This window comes from Girardinichthys multiradiatus, chromosome 3 (genome assembly GCF_021462225.1).
Source record: "Girardinichthys multiradiatus isolate DD_20200921_A chromosome 3, DD_fGirMul_XY1, whole genome shotgun sequence".
In the NCBI taxonomy this organism is placed as follows: domain Eukaryota; kingdom Metazoa; phylum Chordata; class Actinopteri; order Cyprinodontiformes; family Goodeidae; genus Girardinichthys; species Girardinichthys multiradiatus.
Window position 1 is genome coordinate 29224124 of NC_061796.1, and position 19550 is coordinate 29243673.

At 39.1% G+C, this 19550-nt stretch overlaps 2 protein-coding genes across 4 annotated transcripts in view; both read left to right on the forward strand.

The window, feature by feature from the left end:
• The first annotated feature begins 2677 nt into the window (after positions 1-2677).
• LOC124865602 (cytochrome P450 11B, mitochondrial) lies at positions 2678-11407 on the forward strand. Its single transcript, XM_047360833.1, has 9 exons — positions 2678-3044; positions 3133-3288; positions 4911-5125; positions 7258-7461; positions 7552-7733; positions 7808-7974; positions 9132-9210; positions 9293-9508; positions 11134-11407. The coding sequence occupies exons 1-9, from the start codon at positions 2752-2754 to the stop codon at positions 11242-11244; spliced, it is 1623 nt and encodes a 540-aa protein (XP_047216789.1). The 5' UTR covers positions 2678-2751; the 3' UTR covers positions 11245-11407.
• A 21-nt stretch (positions 11408-11428) lies between these two features.
• Positions 11429-19550, forward strand: part of pklr (pyruvate kinase L/R) — a 32711-nt gene continuing 24589 nt past the window's right edge. Inside the window, exons 1-2 of one of the 3 annotated variants that reach the window (XM_047360832.1) lie at positions 11429-11549; positions 19082-19246. In XM_047360832.1, the coding sequence (XP_047216788.1) occupies positions 19108-19246 (139 nt within the window). In that variant the 5' untranslated portion in view covers positions 11429-11549; positions 19082-19107. Of the gene's footprint in view, positions 11550-11581; positions 12023-13724; positions 13876-19081; positions 19247-19550 lie in introns of those variants that run through there. The other 2 variants (XM_047360830.1, XM_047360831.1) reach the window with 2 other exon arrangements.

Below are 19550 nucleotides of genomic sequence, written 5' to 3' on the forward strand. Positions count from 1 at the left end.
AATCGGCCCTTCTCCACAATCTTCCTCAAGGTCCGGTCACCTCTTCTCGTTGTGCAGCGTTTTCTGCCACACTTTTTCCTTCCCACAGACTTCCCACTGAGGTGCCTTGATACAGCACTCTGGGAACAGCCTATTCGTTCAGAAATGTCTTTCTGTGTCTTACCCTCTTGCTTGAGGGTGTCAATAGTGGCCTTCTGGACAGCAGTCAGGTCGGCAGTCTTACCCATGATTGGGGTTTTGAGTGATGAACCAGGCTGGGAGTTTTAAAGGCCTCAGGAATCTTTTGCAGGTGTTTAGAGTTAACTCGTTGATTCAGATGATTAGGTTCATAGCTCGTTTAGAGACCCTTTTAATGATATGCTAATTTTGTGAGATAGGAATTTTGGGTTTTCATGAGCTGTATGCCAAAATCATCTGTATTAAGACAATAAAAGACCTGAAATATTTTAATTAGTGTGCAATGAATCTAAAATATATGAATGTAAAATTTTCATCATGACATTATGGAAAATAATGAACTTTATCACAATATGCTAATATTTTGAGAAGCACCTGTATATTGCTTATATATTTTATACAATCTATGTTACACATCACCCTTTCTTGTAAAACAGCAAACATTCACATCGCACCACTGACCCAGTTATACTGTTGCTTTCAAATATCATGATTACGTATAAAATATGTTGAAATGAAATATTTCACACAAATACCGCACTATTTTTTGATAATTGTTTTCACTTCCACAAATATTGTATATCTTGCAATGCATCATGGGTAGCAAGTGAAGTCAGCATATCTTATCTGAGGCTTTGAGATGTTTTAACAGGTACTACTTTTCTAGCTTCCTGTCGGGGTTAGCTATGCTTCAATGCTAATGCTAACTTACATATTAATGGAAACAAGTGGCCATTTGGTTTTAGCTGTTATTTTATTTTTGATTAAGATTTTTATTGCTTTATTAGTCTAATTACTTAGTAGCAAAGGTGGGCTGCAGCCTCACTAATGATGCTGGTTTGAAGGCTAGCTTACTGAGCCATCAGCTCAGTAAATAATAAGGATCTAACTGTGTGATCCATACACAAGTAAGGAACCTCAGGGCTACATGTGTATCAAATGTTATATGTTTATGTTTTAAATTTCATGTTGTTTCATCTAAACTCTTTCAATGACTCAAGTTTTATGTATCTTAGTGCAAAAAACATGCAGCGCTGTAAAAAGTATTTACCCCCTCACACATTTCTTCTGTTTTTGCTTTTTTTGTCAGACTTAAATGTTTTTAGATCATCAAACACATTTAAATATCAGATAAAGATAACCTGAGTATTTGTGCAGTTTTTTGAAATCCAAACCATACTGACTGCATGAAAAACAAATTGCTCCCTAAACCCTAATACCCGGCTGTGCAACCCTTGGTAGGCAACATCTGCCATCAAGTGTCTATGATAATTGACAGTGAGTCTTTTCTATCACTATTCAGGAATTTTGACCTGCTCTTCTTTGGAGAATTGTTTTAATTCAGCCACAATTAGGGATTTTTGAGCATTAATGGCCTATTTTAGGTAATACTACAGCATTTCAATCAGATTTAGCTGGAGTCTTTATCTGACGCTCCTTGAGGCATTCAGAGTTGGACTTGGTGGTGAGCGTTGGATCATTGTCCTGCAGTTCATAACTATGGCATGTCCTCCAGGTCCTGAAGAAGCAAAGCAGCCATCACACCACCACCACCGTGTTTGATGCTCTTTCTCTGCTGTGTTAGATTTACACCACATTTAAAAGGAGACATGCCTTCCAGAATGTTCTACCATTGTCTTTGTCAGTGAGGCCTGCAGTGCTTTAAATATTCTTCTTGGTCATTTATGACCTCTTTGATGAGTCGTTGGTGCTCTCTTGAAGTCATTTTGGTAGGCCTGCCACTTCTGAGAAGCTTCACCACTGTTCCAGGTTTTCTTCATTGAATGATGGTTCTCACGGTGGTTTAATGGATTTTCACAGCCTTAGAAACGGCTTTGTAACCCTTTCCAGACTGATAGATGGTAATGAATTTGAATCTCATCTGTTCTTGTATTCGTTTGGTTTGGGGCCAGATAAGTTCCTTTTTGAAGTCTTTTAGCCTACTTCATGTTGTCAGACAGATTTTGTTAAAAAGATTTGATTCTACAGGTCTTTTTCCCTTGATTAAATGAAATAATAATTTAGAATACTGCTTTTTGTATTTGATCAGGTTATCTTTGTTTGATATTACAATCACGTTGATAATCTAAATGATTTAAGTGTGACAGGAAGGAAAACAAGTCTATTTGGGGCTGAATACTTTATCAGGACACTGTGTTGGTTTACTGTTTATGAGCTCACATACAAGGTGCAAATATCTTCAAACTTTAAGCTCTTATCTTGAATGATTTATTTCTGTTAAGCTAATTTTAGTAAGTGACCAGGCTGGTTGAAGGTTTTTGTAACAAATGGACAAGTATTAAAGTAACCTTGTAAAAAGAATTTGCTGTGGTGAAAACTTTTATTAAAGATATTTTTGTTGTCCAGCTGGTGTTTCTCTGCTTTGTGCAGACGTATTGGCTCTGTTGTCCTTCTCTTGAACTCTGACACTTGGATTAATAAATCACTGCCTCCTATCGGTTCATCAGAGCGATAAAAAACACATCCAAGGCTCTATGAGGTTGGAAGTAGAGAAGGAAAATAACCAGTCCTGACAACTCTAGATGAGAGTGACCGACACATCTTGGGTGGACCATGAGGAGAGTACAGGGAACATCTGGATCCAGGTTTTTAGGCATTCTACCTCAAAAGGGTTTTTGTATGACTGCAGCAGGGACTGTGGTCAATGCAAACCTAGAAGGAGGTAAAGGAGCTCTTAAAGCGGTCAGAAAAGGGGGTGTGGATGGACGGGTAAAAGGTTTTGAGGAGATCCCTCACACAGGGAGGAATGGTTGGATCAACCTATTGAGGTTCTGGAGAGAAAATCGTTTCCAGCAGCTCCACAAGCACATGGAGAGGACCTTCAATGCCCTCGGCCCGATCTACAGGTAGAGAGGCTTACAGGTGAAAATATGCATTGTTTTCCTTAATATGGTGCATTTGTGCTTACACCAGTGTTTCTGTCCATGTTTAAAGGGAGAAGGTGGGCACTCTTAGCAGCGTGAACATCTTGTTGCCATCTGACATTAGTGAGCTGTTTCACTCGGAGGGGCTGCACCCTCGACGGATGACCTTGCAGCCGTGGGCCACACACCGAGAGATACGCAACCACAGCAAGGGAGTCTTCCTCAAGTCAGTGCCCTGTCTGAGCTTTTGTCCATCGTGTTGTGGAAATAAGCTCTTCCTTTCTGTCTGCAGAGACGTTTTAGACTTATTGCAATGCATTTAGGGAATAAGTTTGTCTGATGGCAGTTTCTGTTTGCAGAAAAAGTGAGCCAAGTTGGAAAGATGCTCAGTATGTTTTACCGTCTGGTCCTTCTTCCCACTCAGAGATTGCCTGGATATTAACATATTTGAAAGGCCAGGAGGGCACAAAATTTGGTAAAAAGGGAAAGAAGTGCAAAACATAAACACAAAATTGTCAACTGTATATATGTTACTGTCCCAGTTAAATATGTCTGATGATCTCAAAGTTTTAACCCCACCAATCATTACTTTGGCCTTAGTAACATTTAAAACCATACATTTCAGAAGAAGCTTGGTTGCACTACACATAACACACAGTAACACTGGCTCAACAGGTTATTCACACCAAGAAAACATTGTTTTCATTTTGCAAACATGCTGAAACTAATTAGTTGAATGTGCAAAGATAGTGTTACCTTTCTAAATAAAGCCAGACATCCAAGTATTAATTAATTTGTTTATTTATGTTAGAATTCAAGGTCTGTAAAAGGGAAGCTTATTTAAAATGGTGCTCACTGTCAAGCCTGGAAAAGAACCATCGTGCTCAAATTAAAATAATATAAACCCCTTCTATAATTGTACAAAATCCTCCCAATGAATGACTCGAGTCTAGCTTGTATTGTTTACTTGTTTTTATTTGTTGAGGCTGGCATTTAGGTTATTATCATGTACAGTCCCTTGCAACAGTATATAAAACTCTTTGATCTTTTCATATAATTTAACTTTACATCCACAAGCTTAAAAGTATTTTATTGAGATTTTATGCAATAGACAAACAAAAAGTAGTTCATAATTGTGAAGTGGAAGGAAAATGATACATGCTTTACAATTTGTTTTGAAAAAAAAGGGTAATTAAAAACTGTGGAAGACTTTTGTATTGAGCCCCCTTCACTCTGATTTGCCTAAATAAAATACAATGCAACAGCTGGCTATAAAGGTAAGAGTCTAGCGTCCAATAGAGTAGACCTGTGCAGCAGAGTTAAGTCATAAAACAAATGTCCAAGCTCACAAACACACCAACACATGGTTGCCCACCTGAACTGATAGGTCACGCAAGGGGAGCATTAATCAGAAAATCTGCCAAAAGGCCCATGGTAACCTTGGAGGAGCTGCAGAGATCCCCCTTTTGATAAGCATGTCTCCTTTTCCTTCCGATTCACAGTTAGGCTCTACATTGTGTTGGCACGTCACATAAAATCCCAATAAAACACACTGAATGTTTTGGTTGTAATGAGACAAAATGCATAAGACAATGGAGGAGTAAGTATGCTTTGCAACGCAACAAATCCCATTCAGTCAGAGTCAAGCTGAACAAAATGAATGTAAGATGTTAGATTTCTTGTATCTACAATAGTCAACATGTTTGTAGTCACTGTTCATCAAAAAAATGTGGTAGAAGAAAAGAGGTTAACATGGTTGAGGAAGACTAACAAACCCGCTTTTGCTTCATGATAAGCAAAGATCGATTCGTCTGTTCTAATGCTTGCCTGTGGCTCATCTCTGCACAGGAATGGTGAGGAGTGGAGATCTGACCGCCTTCAGCTCAACAAGGAGGTGATGCTAAGCACAGCTGTGAGGAGCTTTCTACCCCTCCTAGATGAGGTGTCGAAGGACTTCTGTGGAATGCTGCAGACGAGGGTGGAGAGAGAGGGGAGAGGAGAGGAGGGCAAGCGGAGCCTCACCATCGATCCCAGTCCTGACCTTTTCCGCTTCGCACTGGAAGGTCGGGGAGCATCTTCATCATGCTTTTTTATTAGCTGAAGTACTCATAAAGGCCAAGTCTGAAACGTAGGGGAGGGGGATATATTACTGCAGCTTGACAGACTCTCATTCTGCTCAAAAATCATCAGCAATTCCCGTCACAAATGCTGACGTGGAAGCTGCAGCACCTTCTGACGTCAGAAGAATTATACAACTAAAAAATCACTCTTTGGAGATCGTTAACAAATCCAAACTCATCTTAGCTAAATATTATTAAGTGAAGAATTTGCACCTTGTATGTGAGCCAAACTTCTTTCTGACCCGAGGCGTACTGTTTCCCACATTTATGATGTAGGAGGTCAAGGAGAGCATATTCCTTAAACATCAGAAATGATCAAAGCTGCAGTCTTTCATGCATCTGTCTGCATTGCCGCCACATTATCAAGTGTGAATCCCTCCATGTGATTCAGCTTACTGTGTGCTTCTCTGCGTGTGTGTGTGTGAGTGTGAAGCTGATGACTTAGAGTCATGTGGTTCTGATCTAAACGGACTGCCAGAGGAGGAATCGGCTCAGAAGAAACCCAGCCCAGGAGGTTTATGTGAGAATAACATAACGCGAGCATGCCTGACAGTCGATGGATGTGTGAGGGAGGAGTCTGCAGCTTCTCCAAGACAACAAATGTGCTTCAATTTGCAGAGATGGATTTACTAATGAAACCAAACAGAAATGTGCGAATGACATTGACACAACCAGGCTGAAATAATCATCTACTGTCATGCTAAACGTTTTCACAGTTTGTCACATCACAACCTCAAGGCTCAGTGTGTTTGTTGGGGATTCTTGTGATATACCTACACAGAGTAGAGAATAATTGGGAAGTGGAAGGAAAAGGATCCATAATTTTCACACTTTATACAAAGAAAAACCTGATCAGCCCATTCCGCGTAGTCAGTAAAATCAACTTTTTCCTTCATGTACAATATCAAGTCCTTGGGGGTATCTCTGCCAGTTTTGCACAACGAGATACTGGAATATTCCCCATTCATCTTTCCAAAATAGCTCAAGTTTAATCAGATTGGACAGAGAGGATCAGTAAACAACAATCTTGCCAAAAAATATCTATTGGATTTAGCTTTGGTCTTTGACTAGGCCACTGTGGGCTTTGATCTAAACTGTTTCATTTTAGCTCTGTGTGTATGATTATGGTCATTTTCTTCCAGGACTGACCTGCATTTTGCTCCATCAGCTCTGACAGGCTTCCTGAAGATAAACTTCCCACAGCACGATGTGGCCAACACTGTGTTTCACCATAGAGAAAGTGTGTTCAGGGTGATTTGCAGATTTAGTTTTACACACATTAAATATTTGTCTCGTCTAAGTAGAGCACCTTCTTCCATACATGTGTTGTGTCCCCTCCATGGCTTGTGATGTCTCTTACTTAAAGACCAGATTTGAGGAGTGCATGAGTTATTCCACCTGAGCTGTGGATCTCTGCAACTCCTCAAGAGTTACCATAGGCATTTTGGCAAATTTCCTTGAATAATGCTCTTCTTACTCTCAGCCAGTTTAGGTGGACGTCCATTTGTTAATAGATTTGCAGTTGTGCTGTACTTTTTTGATATTCAGATGATGGATTGAACAGGGGTCTGTGAGGTTCAAAGCTTTGAATATTGCTTAATAACAAAATCCTGATTTAAACATCTCCACAGCTTTCACCCTGACCTGTGTGCTGTGTTCCTTGACCTTTACGATGCTTTTTGTTCACTGATGTTTTCTAAAAGACCTCTGAGGCCTTCACAGAAAAGCTGGTAATACTGAGATTGAATTACACAAAGGTGGTGACATCAGAAGATAGTCAGTCACTCTGGATTTAATTTAGGGGTATCATGGCTGAATAGAAATGCTTGGCACACTTTTTAGACTTTTGTGTAACATAATGTGTTAATGTGTCTGAATACTTTTACAAGTTGCAGAAAATCCTGAATTTAAAAGCTGAAAATTAGTTTTAGAGGATCTTAACATTGAGTTAAAAGCACTGAACGTTTATCATATTAAAGTATTTGTTGTTTTGGTTTGAGGGTGAGATGGGTGAGAAGCACCAACCCCTCACCCATCTCACCCTCCCACCTTCTCTTGTTCCCTCACCTCTGCAGCCAGTTGCCATGTGATCTACGGGGAACGTATCGGCCTCTTCTCCTCCTCTCCCTCGCTGGAGTCTCAAAAGTTCATTTGGGCAGTGGAGCGAATGCTGACAACTACCCCACCTCTTTTATACCTCCCCCCTCGCTTGCTGCTGCGCATCGGCGCTTCCTTGTGGACCCAGCACGCCACAGCTTGGGACCACATCTTTAGTCATGGTGGGAAGCATTAAAGCTCTTATTAGTTCACTTTAACACTCGTAGTCAGTTGCAGATTTCCCCCTAACTCAGTCATTCTGCTTCTTCAAGCTGAGGCCAGGATCCAGAGGGCTTATCAGCGCCTCTCATCCTCCCAGAGTCGTCGCACTGTGACTGGGACAGCTGGGGGCCAGTACACTGGGGTTCTGGGGCAACTCATGGAGAAAGGGCAGCTATCTTTGGACCTCATAAAAGCCAACATCACTGAGCTCATGGCTGGAGGGGTCGACACGGTGTGTGTGCTTATCCATGTGATTATCATTCATGGCCCGAGTCTGTGTCATGTCTCATTTGGTCCTTTCTGCAGACAGCCGTTCCTCTGCAATTTGCTCTGTTTGAGCTGGGACGCAACCCGGAGGTGCAGGAGAGGGTGAGGCAGCAGGTGAGGACATCGTGGTCACAGGCAGGTGGTGACCCTCAGAAAGCCCTGCAGGGGGCACCGCTGCTGAAAGCCACAATCAAAGAAGTTCTCAGGTACTTATTTTTGTGTTTCTGTTCTGTAACTTTTGCATGACAGAGTATTAGGGGCAGGCTAAGAGATTAAATTGTTTTTAATTACGAGAATAGAGTCATAATATTACGAGAATAAAGCAATGACAGCTTATCTTCCACAAAACAAACAATTTCTTCCAAGCCCATGTGGTTCTTTTTTGGAAACAGACACAGTTTGCACAATCCTTTCAAAGTCCAGATTCTGGTAATAATATGATGCTGATGTGCTAAAAGATTACGAATGTCCTTTTGAAACCAATACCCAAATGTAACCCTTTATATTTGTCAATTGCAGGCCAAAAGGAAATAAAGTGATCATAAAAGCCACAGGAGGCATAATAAAATATTAACTTTCTTTCAAAAGTTAGGATTCAAACAAATTTCTTTACATTTCATTAGTTGTGTGTCTTTTGTTTGCTACTGATTAAAACAACTAACTGAAATTTCTACAAGCGAAGTAGTTCTGGTTCTCTCAGTGTTCACATAATAGATCAACTAACATCTATTTTTCCACATTTTCTGTATCATAAAGGCTCGCACAATTAGTCTCATTTAAGATCAAGGCTAGAAGTTCAATCTTAACTTTGAAATTCACCTTTACCTGTTAAAATCCATATCAAGGCTAGATTATTCATGTCTTCCACCATGTTGTTTTGTTTGTTGATGTCAAAGTCTCTTTTTTAAAGAGGCTTTTTCCTCCTGATGAAAGGAACAACTGTATTTTTAATGCAATAAATTACTTGAATACAACCAGAATTATCTTCTGGTTAATAATCAGTCGACTTTTAAGTATGAGTTTTGAGATAGTTATTTTGTGTTTATAAATGAAGCTTCTGAACTATTAACAGTGTGTCGGTTGTTGAACAGTTTCATTTGTAATATTTTAATTTGAAGCAGCAATTCTTAGTAATTATCTTTAAATCTACAGCTGTGACTTAGAATCAGGAATAACCTGCGGTAATGGAGTGTAAATAACTCGTTCCTTTAGATCAGTAGAGCAGGAAAAAACAATTTTTTTGAAGTATGTGTTTTCATTATTTCACCTCATTTCACCTGAGGCTGTTTTGGAAATTAATTGACAGGAAAAAGGTTTAAATAGCTGTAAAACGTGAATATAAATTATTATTGGTTTGTGTTAGGTTGTATCCTGTGGGGATCACAGTGCAGCGGTATCCTGTTAGAGATATTATTCTCCAGAATTACCACATACCTGCAGGAGTAAGTGTTAATCACTTTCCTACATTCCTTTACATGTCCCAAAAAAAATAGAATGGTTATAAATCTGTTGTCTCATTTGCAGACAATGGTCCAGGCCTGTCTATATCCGATGGGAAGAAGTTCCCAGGTGTTCAAGGATCCCCTGCGCTTTGATCCAGGCCGCTGGGGCGGCAGCAGCAAAGAGGACGGCCGGAGGGGAGAAGGGCAAGGGTTTCTCTCTCTGGCCTTTGGGTTCGGGGCGAGGCAGTGTGTCGGCAGGAGGATTGCTGAGAATGAGATGCAGCTCTTGCTCATGCATGTGAGTTACAGCAGACAGGAAGGGAGGAAGAAAAAAGAACAAGGGTAAGGGAGGGATCAGTAAGCAAGGATGCGATGCAAGATGGATAGATGGTTTAAAAGGGTTTAGGAGGCATAAAAAGACAGAAGGTCTGACTATTGTAATCAGTGCATGCTGAGCAATGTAAAGTAAAACTACCAGAGCCACAAAGTCAACTGATGTATCGGCAGAAATCCTGAATCTAACTCTTAAAGCTCACCACATCATTTATAGTTGTTGCAGAGTTAAAGATCTGGCCTCATTTGACATAAAGACATAAAAAACAATTACTAAATCCCCACACCTTTAGCATGCATCTCTTAGGTTTTTGTATCTGTTCCATTTGTGGCAGTTCTGGTCAGGAGTTAACACGTGGACATAAAATCCTACTAATTGTGAGCTTTAAATGATACATTTGAACCATTCTTTTTTCCAGGGTTCACTGATGCACTGATTTTTAAGGGAAAGAATTTGGTCATAGATTTAAATTTTATGGGGAATTTTTGTAAACCCTGCAAAAAGTACAAATTACGCACACAAATTCATACATGCATACATGTATCAATGTTTGAATTTCCTTCTTGCCAGAATTGGTAGAGTTCATTTAAATTGGTTGGTTTCTTGACAGTGACCTGACGTTTAAGCTTGGTCCCTATGTAAGCACTGGTTCGGGAGGCTTGTTAATTTTCAAACGGGTTGAGATTGGGACTTTTCCCAGAATCTTAATGTATGGAAACTGTTTAGGATGTACTAAAACAACTCAGCGGCCACCAAGACTCAAGACCATCACCACAGTGAAGCAGGTTTTACATCAACATGCACCGAGAGTGTGCCAAAAAGAAGCCCCAGCTTCAAAATGGACACCATCGAGGTTGAATGAACTTTACAGCTGCCCACATAGACAAGGCAAACGCCTTCTGGGAACGGTTTGATAGTCAGATAAGACAAAGACTGAGCTGTTTGGTCACAATGAGAAGTAAGAAGAAGTAAGTTTGGATCAGTGAAGCTGGATTTTTTAAATCTAGCAACATTGTTGCAACAGGCAACAGTGGTGGTTGTGGCTTCATGCTAACGGTCTGCTTCACTGCAAGTTGTATTGGTAAATTGCACAAATTGGTTTGAATAATGACCTCCATTCCCACGATGAGTAAACATCTGAATGGATCAGTTTATTGTTATTTGTTGTTTTTAGGCATTTCACATTAATTTGTTGTAAATGGTAAATTAACTGATTTTATATAGTGCTTTTCTTCACTCGAAGGACTTTGCAAACATTCATACAACAATATGCAAATCACTAGGTGACTTGGGGTTAATTGCTCTGTCCAGGGGCCCAACAACATGTGGCAGGAGAAAGCTGGAATTGATCCCTCAACTTCTGCATTTCATGAAAAAACTGCTTGTTGTTGTACCTGCTAAAAATACCTTCTGGAGCAAGACGAACATGTCATTTTGAATTTAAAATGGGTGAACAGATGAAGCAGCATAAAATGAAACAATTAAAACAAAAAGCTGAATCACTGAGTTTAATTCCTCTAAAGTCTTCTCTGCCTCTCATCTTTCTTCATCTCCCCTGTGCCTCCCTTCATCCTCCTCTCTGTGTTTAGATCCTGCTGAACTTTCATCTCAGCGTGCCGTCCTCAGAGGACATCAAAACCAACGTTACCCTCATCCTGCAGCCCGAGACTCCTCCAAGGATCACTTTCACCAAGCTCTGACAAACAGGAAAATAACCTTTTATCATCCGAGACGTCTCATTCACCCTTTTTAGCTCAGTTTAACTCCTCACTCCTGGTTACAGCTGAGCTGGGAGCTTCATATCCACTCTCATGCTTTGTATTTAGCTACGATGGAGACAAATAAAGGATCATTTTCCTCCCCTGTGGTGTCCTGTGACTGAACTGCTGTCATGTCTGTCCAAAAGACGGCGCTAAAACCCACAACAGACACACCGCACTAATATTTATTACGCTTCTTCCTTTTCACATTTCAGTCTTGACTTGCTTCCTGTGACGTCCAGCAGGTTGGTCATTTTTCTGCTCTTAAGATTCAAAATTTAAATGAATCTGTTGTAATAGCCAGTATATAACCTAGGATACATTCCTGGAATGTTTGCTTTGTTTAAAGGGCAGATCCAATGCTCTGTGATATTGATTAGCTCCATTTTTAAGCCATCTTTTTCAATTTAAAACTGGGTCAAAGACAAATAGGGGAAAGATTTATGGTATTTTGTCGTCTTTCAGAGTCATATTTTCATATTAAATTTACTAAGGCCTTTATAAATGTTAAACTTAGATTTTAAAGTGTAAAAGTGACCTTTGCTCCTTTGTGAAAATGTGCAGGTTTTCTGTCTCATGGAAGGTGTGTGCTTCAGCTCCACGTTAGATTTTCAAATTAGGAGCAAAGGTCTGTTTGAGCTAAAGATTTACACGTTGTATCAGTGTTGGATGGTGCGTGACCGTGCATGGATACCACTCTGCAGAGTAAACTGCGCTTGTGAGTTTATTACACACAAATCTCGCCTTATTTCTTACACAGCAGGATATTTGGGTTTTTAACTTAAACAGCAATTTGCTGCTTCAGGTGTAAATAAAACATGCAGGAAAATTACTGAAATTAATAAAATTGAGAGACATTTTTTATTCTACATAATAATAAGAGACACTTGCTAAAAGGTTTCTCTTTCTTTCAACTTTTCTACTTTTATGGATTTACTATAATGAAATATTTATTTGTTAAAAATTAAGAGGATAAATATGACATTTTTATTATTTCTGTTCTTTTAAACTATATAAAAAGAAACAAATATTATAATAATATACTGCATATTTGGAACATTTTTCTGATTACAATATGTTTTGTTATAATTTCATTAAAGTGTTATCCATCCATCCATCCATCCATCCATCCATCCATCCATCCCCATCCATCCATCCATCCCCATCCATCGTCAATTTTTTTATTTATGCTTTAAGACTCTTAAACCTATACTCCTTATGCCAGAAATAATGCAAATAATTTACTCCATCATTTCTGCTGTAAATATAAATATATGCACAATTAGGTTTTTAATTCATTTGTAATATACCTTAAATGTACCTATCTCATATAAAAAAAATCGTTCTAAAGCGTCACTGAGCAGAGTTCAGTATGTAGCTGTTGATAAAACAGAGCAGAAAATAATACCAGAACATTGTTTGATTCTGTCTCCTGTACAAGCATAACTGAGCACCACTTCTCTCATAAAAGAAGAAAATCCTTCATCTAATTTTCTTCAACAACCTGATGATCAAAGCGAACCCAAGGAGAAACACAAAATATATGGAATTTGTTAAAATGTTTAATATCAAAAGCAATATGTACTATATTATACTGTTAATATCTAATTCCATTGTGTTCAGTTATTTTTGTTTAATATTATAATTATGTTTGTGTTGTATAAGCTGAAAAGTTCTCAGCATTCCTCTATAGCAGCAGATCATGTTTTAATTTAATTGAAAATATATAAATGCTTTGATGTTACAACCATGTTATGTAGTAAATTTAGTTTAAAATGTTTTAGGTTTAATTTATTTGACTGTGAAAGATAATAAAACAAAGAAATAAAATAAAATTAGTAATGCATTGTGGAAATCTCATTTAAACATTTAAAGTTGCTCTGACCTCCCTGAGTGTTGGTGAACACTTCAGATCACTGTTGCTTTGTCATCTTCTGCTTGTTCTGATTGTTGACTGATAACTGATCACTTTTCTCGATCATGACATGTCAGCATGTTTCCATGGCTTAACTATGGCTTTCTGAAAAACATCTGCAGCAGCTTAGAATATTTGGTTTTGTCCTAACAACCCTTCAAAACCAGCTGATCTGTTACTTTACTGTAAGGAAATCATAAGAGCTGAAAGATTTGAAGGAAAACATTTTACATTCATTTTTTGTTTGCTACTTAAAAAAATTAAAAAGATCCTGGAGTGATTTCATGTCAAAAGACAAATCAACATAACACAGTGTGCAAGTAAAAAAGAAGAGAAGGTTAAATGTATACAGCAGTTTTCTATCATTGTACATCTTGCTGGTTTGCTGCCATTGTGGACACGTTGACACAAGCGTTCCCAGTTTTAGCATCGTACCGACCCACTGAGGAGTAATGCAAATAGTGTGAGTGGGAGGAGAGAGGAGGGGGAGCGCTGACAGGGGTCAGAGGGTAAAGCTGAATGAAGTAGGCTCGTTGAGGTGAAATGGGACTTAGCAAAAGACATCGGCACAACTTTGGAACTGAGAAGGATAAAAATGCAAATAAAATTAAACCAAGAGGATTAGAGCTGAATTATGGATGGTTTGCTGAAAATGGGTAAGTGGACCTATCGTTTCCTCATCTGTTGGTGATAAAGAGATTTTGACAACCTTCATACCACTTTAACATGTTTTAAAACATTAACTGCATCATGTGATTATTGTTTTACATGTTAATGATGCAAGATTTTAGTCAGTTCGATGGTCAATGTTTGTGCGGAAGCCATTAACAATTCTTGCTTAACATGAGGTTATTCCATTCGATTATATACAGCACCTTAACAAAAGTCTTCATTACCTAGAACCTTCTTCTCATTTTCCTACATTACAATCACAAACTTTAATGTATTTTACTTGGATATTATGGTACAGACCAACATAAAGTACGGCATACTTGTGAGGTGGAAGAAAATGACACGTGGTTTTTAAAACTTTTTACAAATGAAAAAATCTGAAAAGCCTCTTTTACTCTGCTACCTCTAAATGAGATTCAGTGCTGCCAATTGTCCTAATTTAATCAGAATTTAATTAAGTTGTTGTTTGAAGGCTTCAGGTGCTTGTTAGAGAACATTAGTGAACAAACACCATTTGGCAGACCAAGGAACCCGGCAGGGATCATGAGATGAGAGCTGACATGACCATCCACCTAAACAAAGAGAGCATTAATCAGAGAAGCACATAGAGGTCCATGGTAACTCTGGTGGAGCTGCCGAGATCCACAGCTCAGGTGGAAAAATCTGTTGACAGGACAAATCATTAATTTTTTTCCGAAGTGCAACACCTTTAGAACAAACGTTGACCAGAATTCTGAAAAACGAATGAAATATGACAAACGAAGGACATTTTTAATGCGTTTTAAAAATGAAGTCTTAATGTACAGGGCTGTCTTCACTGTTCAGCAGACGTCAGTGATTTAGATTAGTCAGGTAGGGAGGCCCCAGCCAAGTTAAACATTTAAAAACAAACACTGAAACTGATAATAAAACACACAGGCAACCCGTGTAAATAAGCCAATATTGGAGTAATACGGCCTCACTTGCATTTACAACCATAACTGGTGCACTAAGCAAGTTTGTCCTTCAGTGATAAAAAGAAAGACATTAGATGTCTCATTATGTAACCAGACATGTAGGGGAGACAGCAAATGTGTGGAAGTAGGTTTCTGGCCAACATTTAAAACAATATTTTCCGTAGTAAAACTAACACTCTACATCTCCCTGAACTGACCATCCTCACATGATGCTGCCACTGGTGGTGGCAGCATCATGCTGTGGGGATGCCTTTCTTCAGCAGGGACAAGGAAGAAGGCTGAAGCTAAATACAGCACAATCCTGGAAGAAAACCTGTTAGAAGCTGCAAAAGGCTTCAGACTTAGGTAGAGGTTCAATTCCCTATTCCCAAGGACAACAACCCTAAACATACAAGGGAACACTTTAAATCAAAGCATACGCCTGTTGGCCCAGACAAAGTCTAGATTTATATATATTTGAAAATCTTTAGCAACACTTGAAAATAGATATTTACAGGCACTCTTCATCCAATCTGACTGAGCTTGAACTGTTTTGCAAAGACGTGTAATAGACACATACACCAAAAGACTTAGCTTTAATTAGAGCAAAAGTAGCGTTTACAAACAATACATACTAGCCATGTTTTTCAGAAGTGAAAAAATGAAACCGTGTATGATTTTGCTTCTGCTTTACAGTTACGCACTACTCAGTGTTGGTCTATAAAATCTCAATAAAATGTCCTGCAGTTTTTGGCTGTTATATAAAAAATATTGAGGCTCACATCCACGGTTTTACCTTCAGTTTATGTACTGGTTGCAGCCACAAACAGGCTGATCTTTAAGCAGATCTTCCCTGCATGCTGTGGTCATACTCACCAACAGGTTCCCTCGCTTTATCAGTCACGGTGTCTCTGGCTGGACTCATGTTTTTTAACTCCTGTGTCTTTGACCTTAGGTGTGCTTTATTTATAACCAGCCTTCCAAGAACAGGAATCGATGTGTGTTTTCAGGTCCATGCGTGCATTTCCATGTGTACAGGCAGAGGGAAGGGTCTGAGGGAGAAGGATCTCAGTGGGACCTGTGATGATGTGTGCAGCAGAGCGGCAGAACTGGGTCACCGGGAGGTGCAGGGAGGAAGAAAAAACAGGAAAAACTGACTGATTCTAAATATGCAGGATTAAGAGCTTTGGGGGTCCATATTAGTCAGCAATGCTCCTAGACAGCAGTCTCCTTCAGGAGTTTGCCAGGCTTTATCCTCATACATGACTGCATGTCCATTAACCAAAAAGGACTTTGATAGTGTCACAAAAAAAGCAAATACATTTCCTCTCTTTCCTCTTTGTTTTCAGAAACACAACCTGTCACACTGCTCTTTTATTACCATCACCCCTGCCTCCAGTCCCCCTCTCCATCCTCACCGTTTTCCTCCCTGTTGTGCTGTTTGCTCTAACCTTGTCTGTCTGCAATTTCCACCAGAAATTACATACCTTAAATAAATCAAGTATAGCTTGACAGTTATAAGGTCTACATGCAAACCTTTGGTACTTGTGTAAAGGTAAGACATAAAATAATATTTTTCCAGTGGAGCCACTATTGTAACTGTTACTTTGTCTGATTTTTTTGTGATTAAACAGAGAAAAAATTTATATTTTTGAGCCTCGCCAAAAGTTTTTTCTAATTGAACATTGCAAAACACTATGGTAATTCTTTGGAATACCTAGGAGAACCCCAAGGTTGCATTCATCCACATTATGACTATAACTGTAGCAAATTTGGACTGAATAAGTCGAAGCATATATGTTCCACAAAGGTTTTAGAGAGCAATGTGAAATGACAGTTAGGCAAAGGGTGCCAAAAGTTTTCCAAATGTGTTTTTCATCTCATAAAAAGGAAATAAAAAGGAATCTGGTCAAGTAAAAGCACTGATTTCCATTGTAGGAGCCCTTGTGCATATGACATAGCCTTTGGTTATGACATTTACCCTGCGTATCATCAAAATGTACAGTTGCAAGCATAACTGGAAGCTAACAGAGTAGTGTGCAAGCTAGCTGACAGACAGCAACCTGCAGACTGTAATGTGCAAGCAAATTATATCACCAGAGATGGTGCTAGAAAGACAAGTTATGCCTTGTTAGAAAGGTGAGTGTCTCTAGTTTGTTATGATATGAGACATGTGGCGGTGCTGCAAAGAGAAAGGTGTTTTCTCTTTGCCCCATGAGCTAATTTTTCTGGTTCAAACTTTAACTCATGGCTAACAATGGGGGAGGGCATTTTGAATGCTACTAACTACTCACCGCTAACATTTCTGGTCTTAAAATAACAATACATGAACTTTAAAAATTAGTTTGGACTGAAATAGTTTGAGTTGAGGTTTTAAAGTGAATAATAGGTAAATTGAGGACTTTGACTGATCTAACCTCTGCAGGTTCAAACTCAAACTTCCATTTCTTACTTTTCAGCATAATGTAGCTGTTTTCCTGCAAGGCTAGTAGCTATTTTACTCCAAGCTGACAGAAAACAGAGGTCCTGCTGAAAGAAGAATGAATTTCCAACTTATCTTTTTTTGAGGGAACAGAAACGTGAGTGACTATGAATGCAGATCTTATTTTGTATCTGCTGTGGGTGCAAAAATAAATCTGTTGCTGTGATTAACAAAAAGGATCTTTTTATTATTTACATAACGAAGTAAGGTTTATCCTTTTAACCTCTTCAAAGCATACTTTGATGCTTAGCTTTGTAGGATTGGACAGATAGCATCTGTAAACATCGGTTATCAAGTCTTTGAACAGGGTCTCAGTTGGATTAAGGTCTGAACTTTGACTGGACCGTTCTAACACATGAATAGACTTTGATGTATTCCTTTCATTGTAGAGGTATTGAACCTCTGACTTAGTCTCAGGTGTTATAGCCTCTTACATTTATTTCCCATTCCCAACTCTGATCAGCTTCCCTGTACCTACTGAAATAAAGCATCCCCACAGCATGATGCTGCCACCACCATATTTCACCATGGTAACGGTGTGTTCAGGGTGATGTGCAGTCTTAGTTTTGCCTGTACACAACAAGGTAAAATTTGGGTCTCATTTAACCAGAGCACCATCTTCTGCATGTTTGTTGTGTTCCCTGTGGGGGATGTTACAAACTGCTAATAAGACTTCTTATGGCTGTTTCTCAACAATGGCTTTCTCTTCCATAAATTTTGAATTTATGAGATGCACAACTAATAATTTTATAGTCTGGATTTAAACTTCTCCACATCTTTCTCCCTGACCTGTCTGATGGGTTCCTTGGTCTTTCTGAAGATTATGTTCCCTAAAAAACCTCTGAGGCCTTCATAGAACAGCTGGATTTACACTGAGGTTAAATTACACACAACTGGACTCTGTTCACTAATTAGGTGACTTCTCAAGTCAGTTGCTTACACTTTATTGTTTTTAGGAGTAACAAAGTAGAGGGGGTCGAATACAAATGCTAGACACACCTTTCACATTTTTATCTGTAAAAATAATAAAAACAATGTAACTTTTTCGTTAACTTCATAATTATTTTGTGACGATGTAATAAAGAATGTGGTTGCAACATAGCACAATGTGAGAGAGTTTAAGGGGTATAGATACTTCTGGAATGCATTGTATTTGACGCTTTGTGACTGAGTTTTATAATACCTGTCAGTCTGTGATGTTTTTAAGTGTTAGCTTTCTCTCCAATTTATCACCTTATTTCCAACAGATGGGAGATTTATTTTTATTTTCCACTTCAAGATTCAGAATACCACTTCAAGCTGACAACAAAAACAACAAAAATTCAATAACACTGTTCCACCATATCGTTTCTGAGGATTTTGAAAGCATTATTTGTCAGTTACTGAATTTCTGCTCCACTGAGCAGGGAAACATTATTTTTAAACAACAGTTGAAGATACTGTATCTTGTGCACCTTTTAGTATCCTGAAAAACAGCCTGCTTTGAATGACTTCCTCACCTCACTGATTAACACATTATTCTCAGTTTTCAGACGGTGGTGTGTTGGTCATATGCCTGATGAACACAGCTGAATGTCAGCATGTAATCTTGTGTGACCCCTGCGGGTGGTTGTTAATGTCAGGCCAGTGTCTGAGTGAAAATTTAAAATCATTCTCAGTTATCACTGACAGAGCTATTGCTTTCCACCTTCATTCATTCCCACAGCTGGAGTTGGCAGCAGGGTTTCCACGATTAACTTCTCCCTTCTGACAATGTTCTCCATGTCCCCTCAGCGGTCATCAGGCGCTACTCAGATGTTATGACAATGCCGGACTCTTTCATTCAGCGCCAACAGCTCGACGCCAGCATGGCCGACACCTTCCTGGAGCATCTCTGTCTGCTGAACATCGACCAGGAGCCAATCACAGCGCGCAACACCAGCATAATCTGCACCATCGGTGGGTGTCACAACCAGCCCCAGACGACGAGTCTGGGTTTTGGTTTTCTGGCAGCTGTCATGGCTGGCTTCCCATTACAACAGTCATGCCCGGCCATCAATGTGCTAGCAGAGTTTATTGGTCGGGAGTTGCATCTTTAGGTTCCTGCAATCATTCATCTGTTTAGAAAATGAGAAGAAAAGCTCAAAGAAAAAAATATTGTAAAATTAGGGATTTTTGTGATAGTACTTTAAATTTCTTGTCATCAAAAAGATTTTAAAACGCTCAGGAGAACAAAGACATAATTGATTATCACAACTAGCTT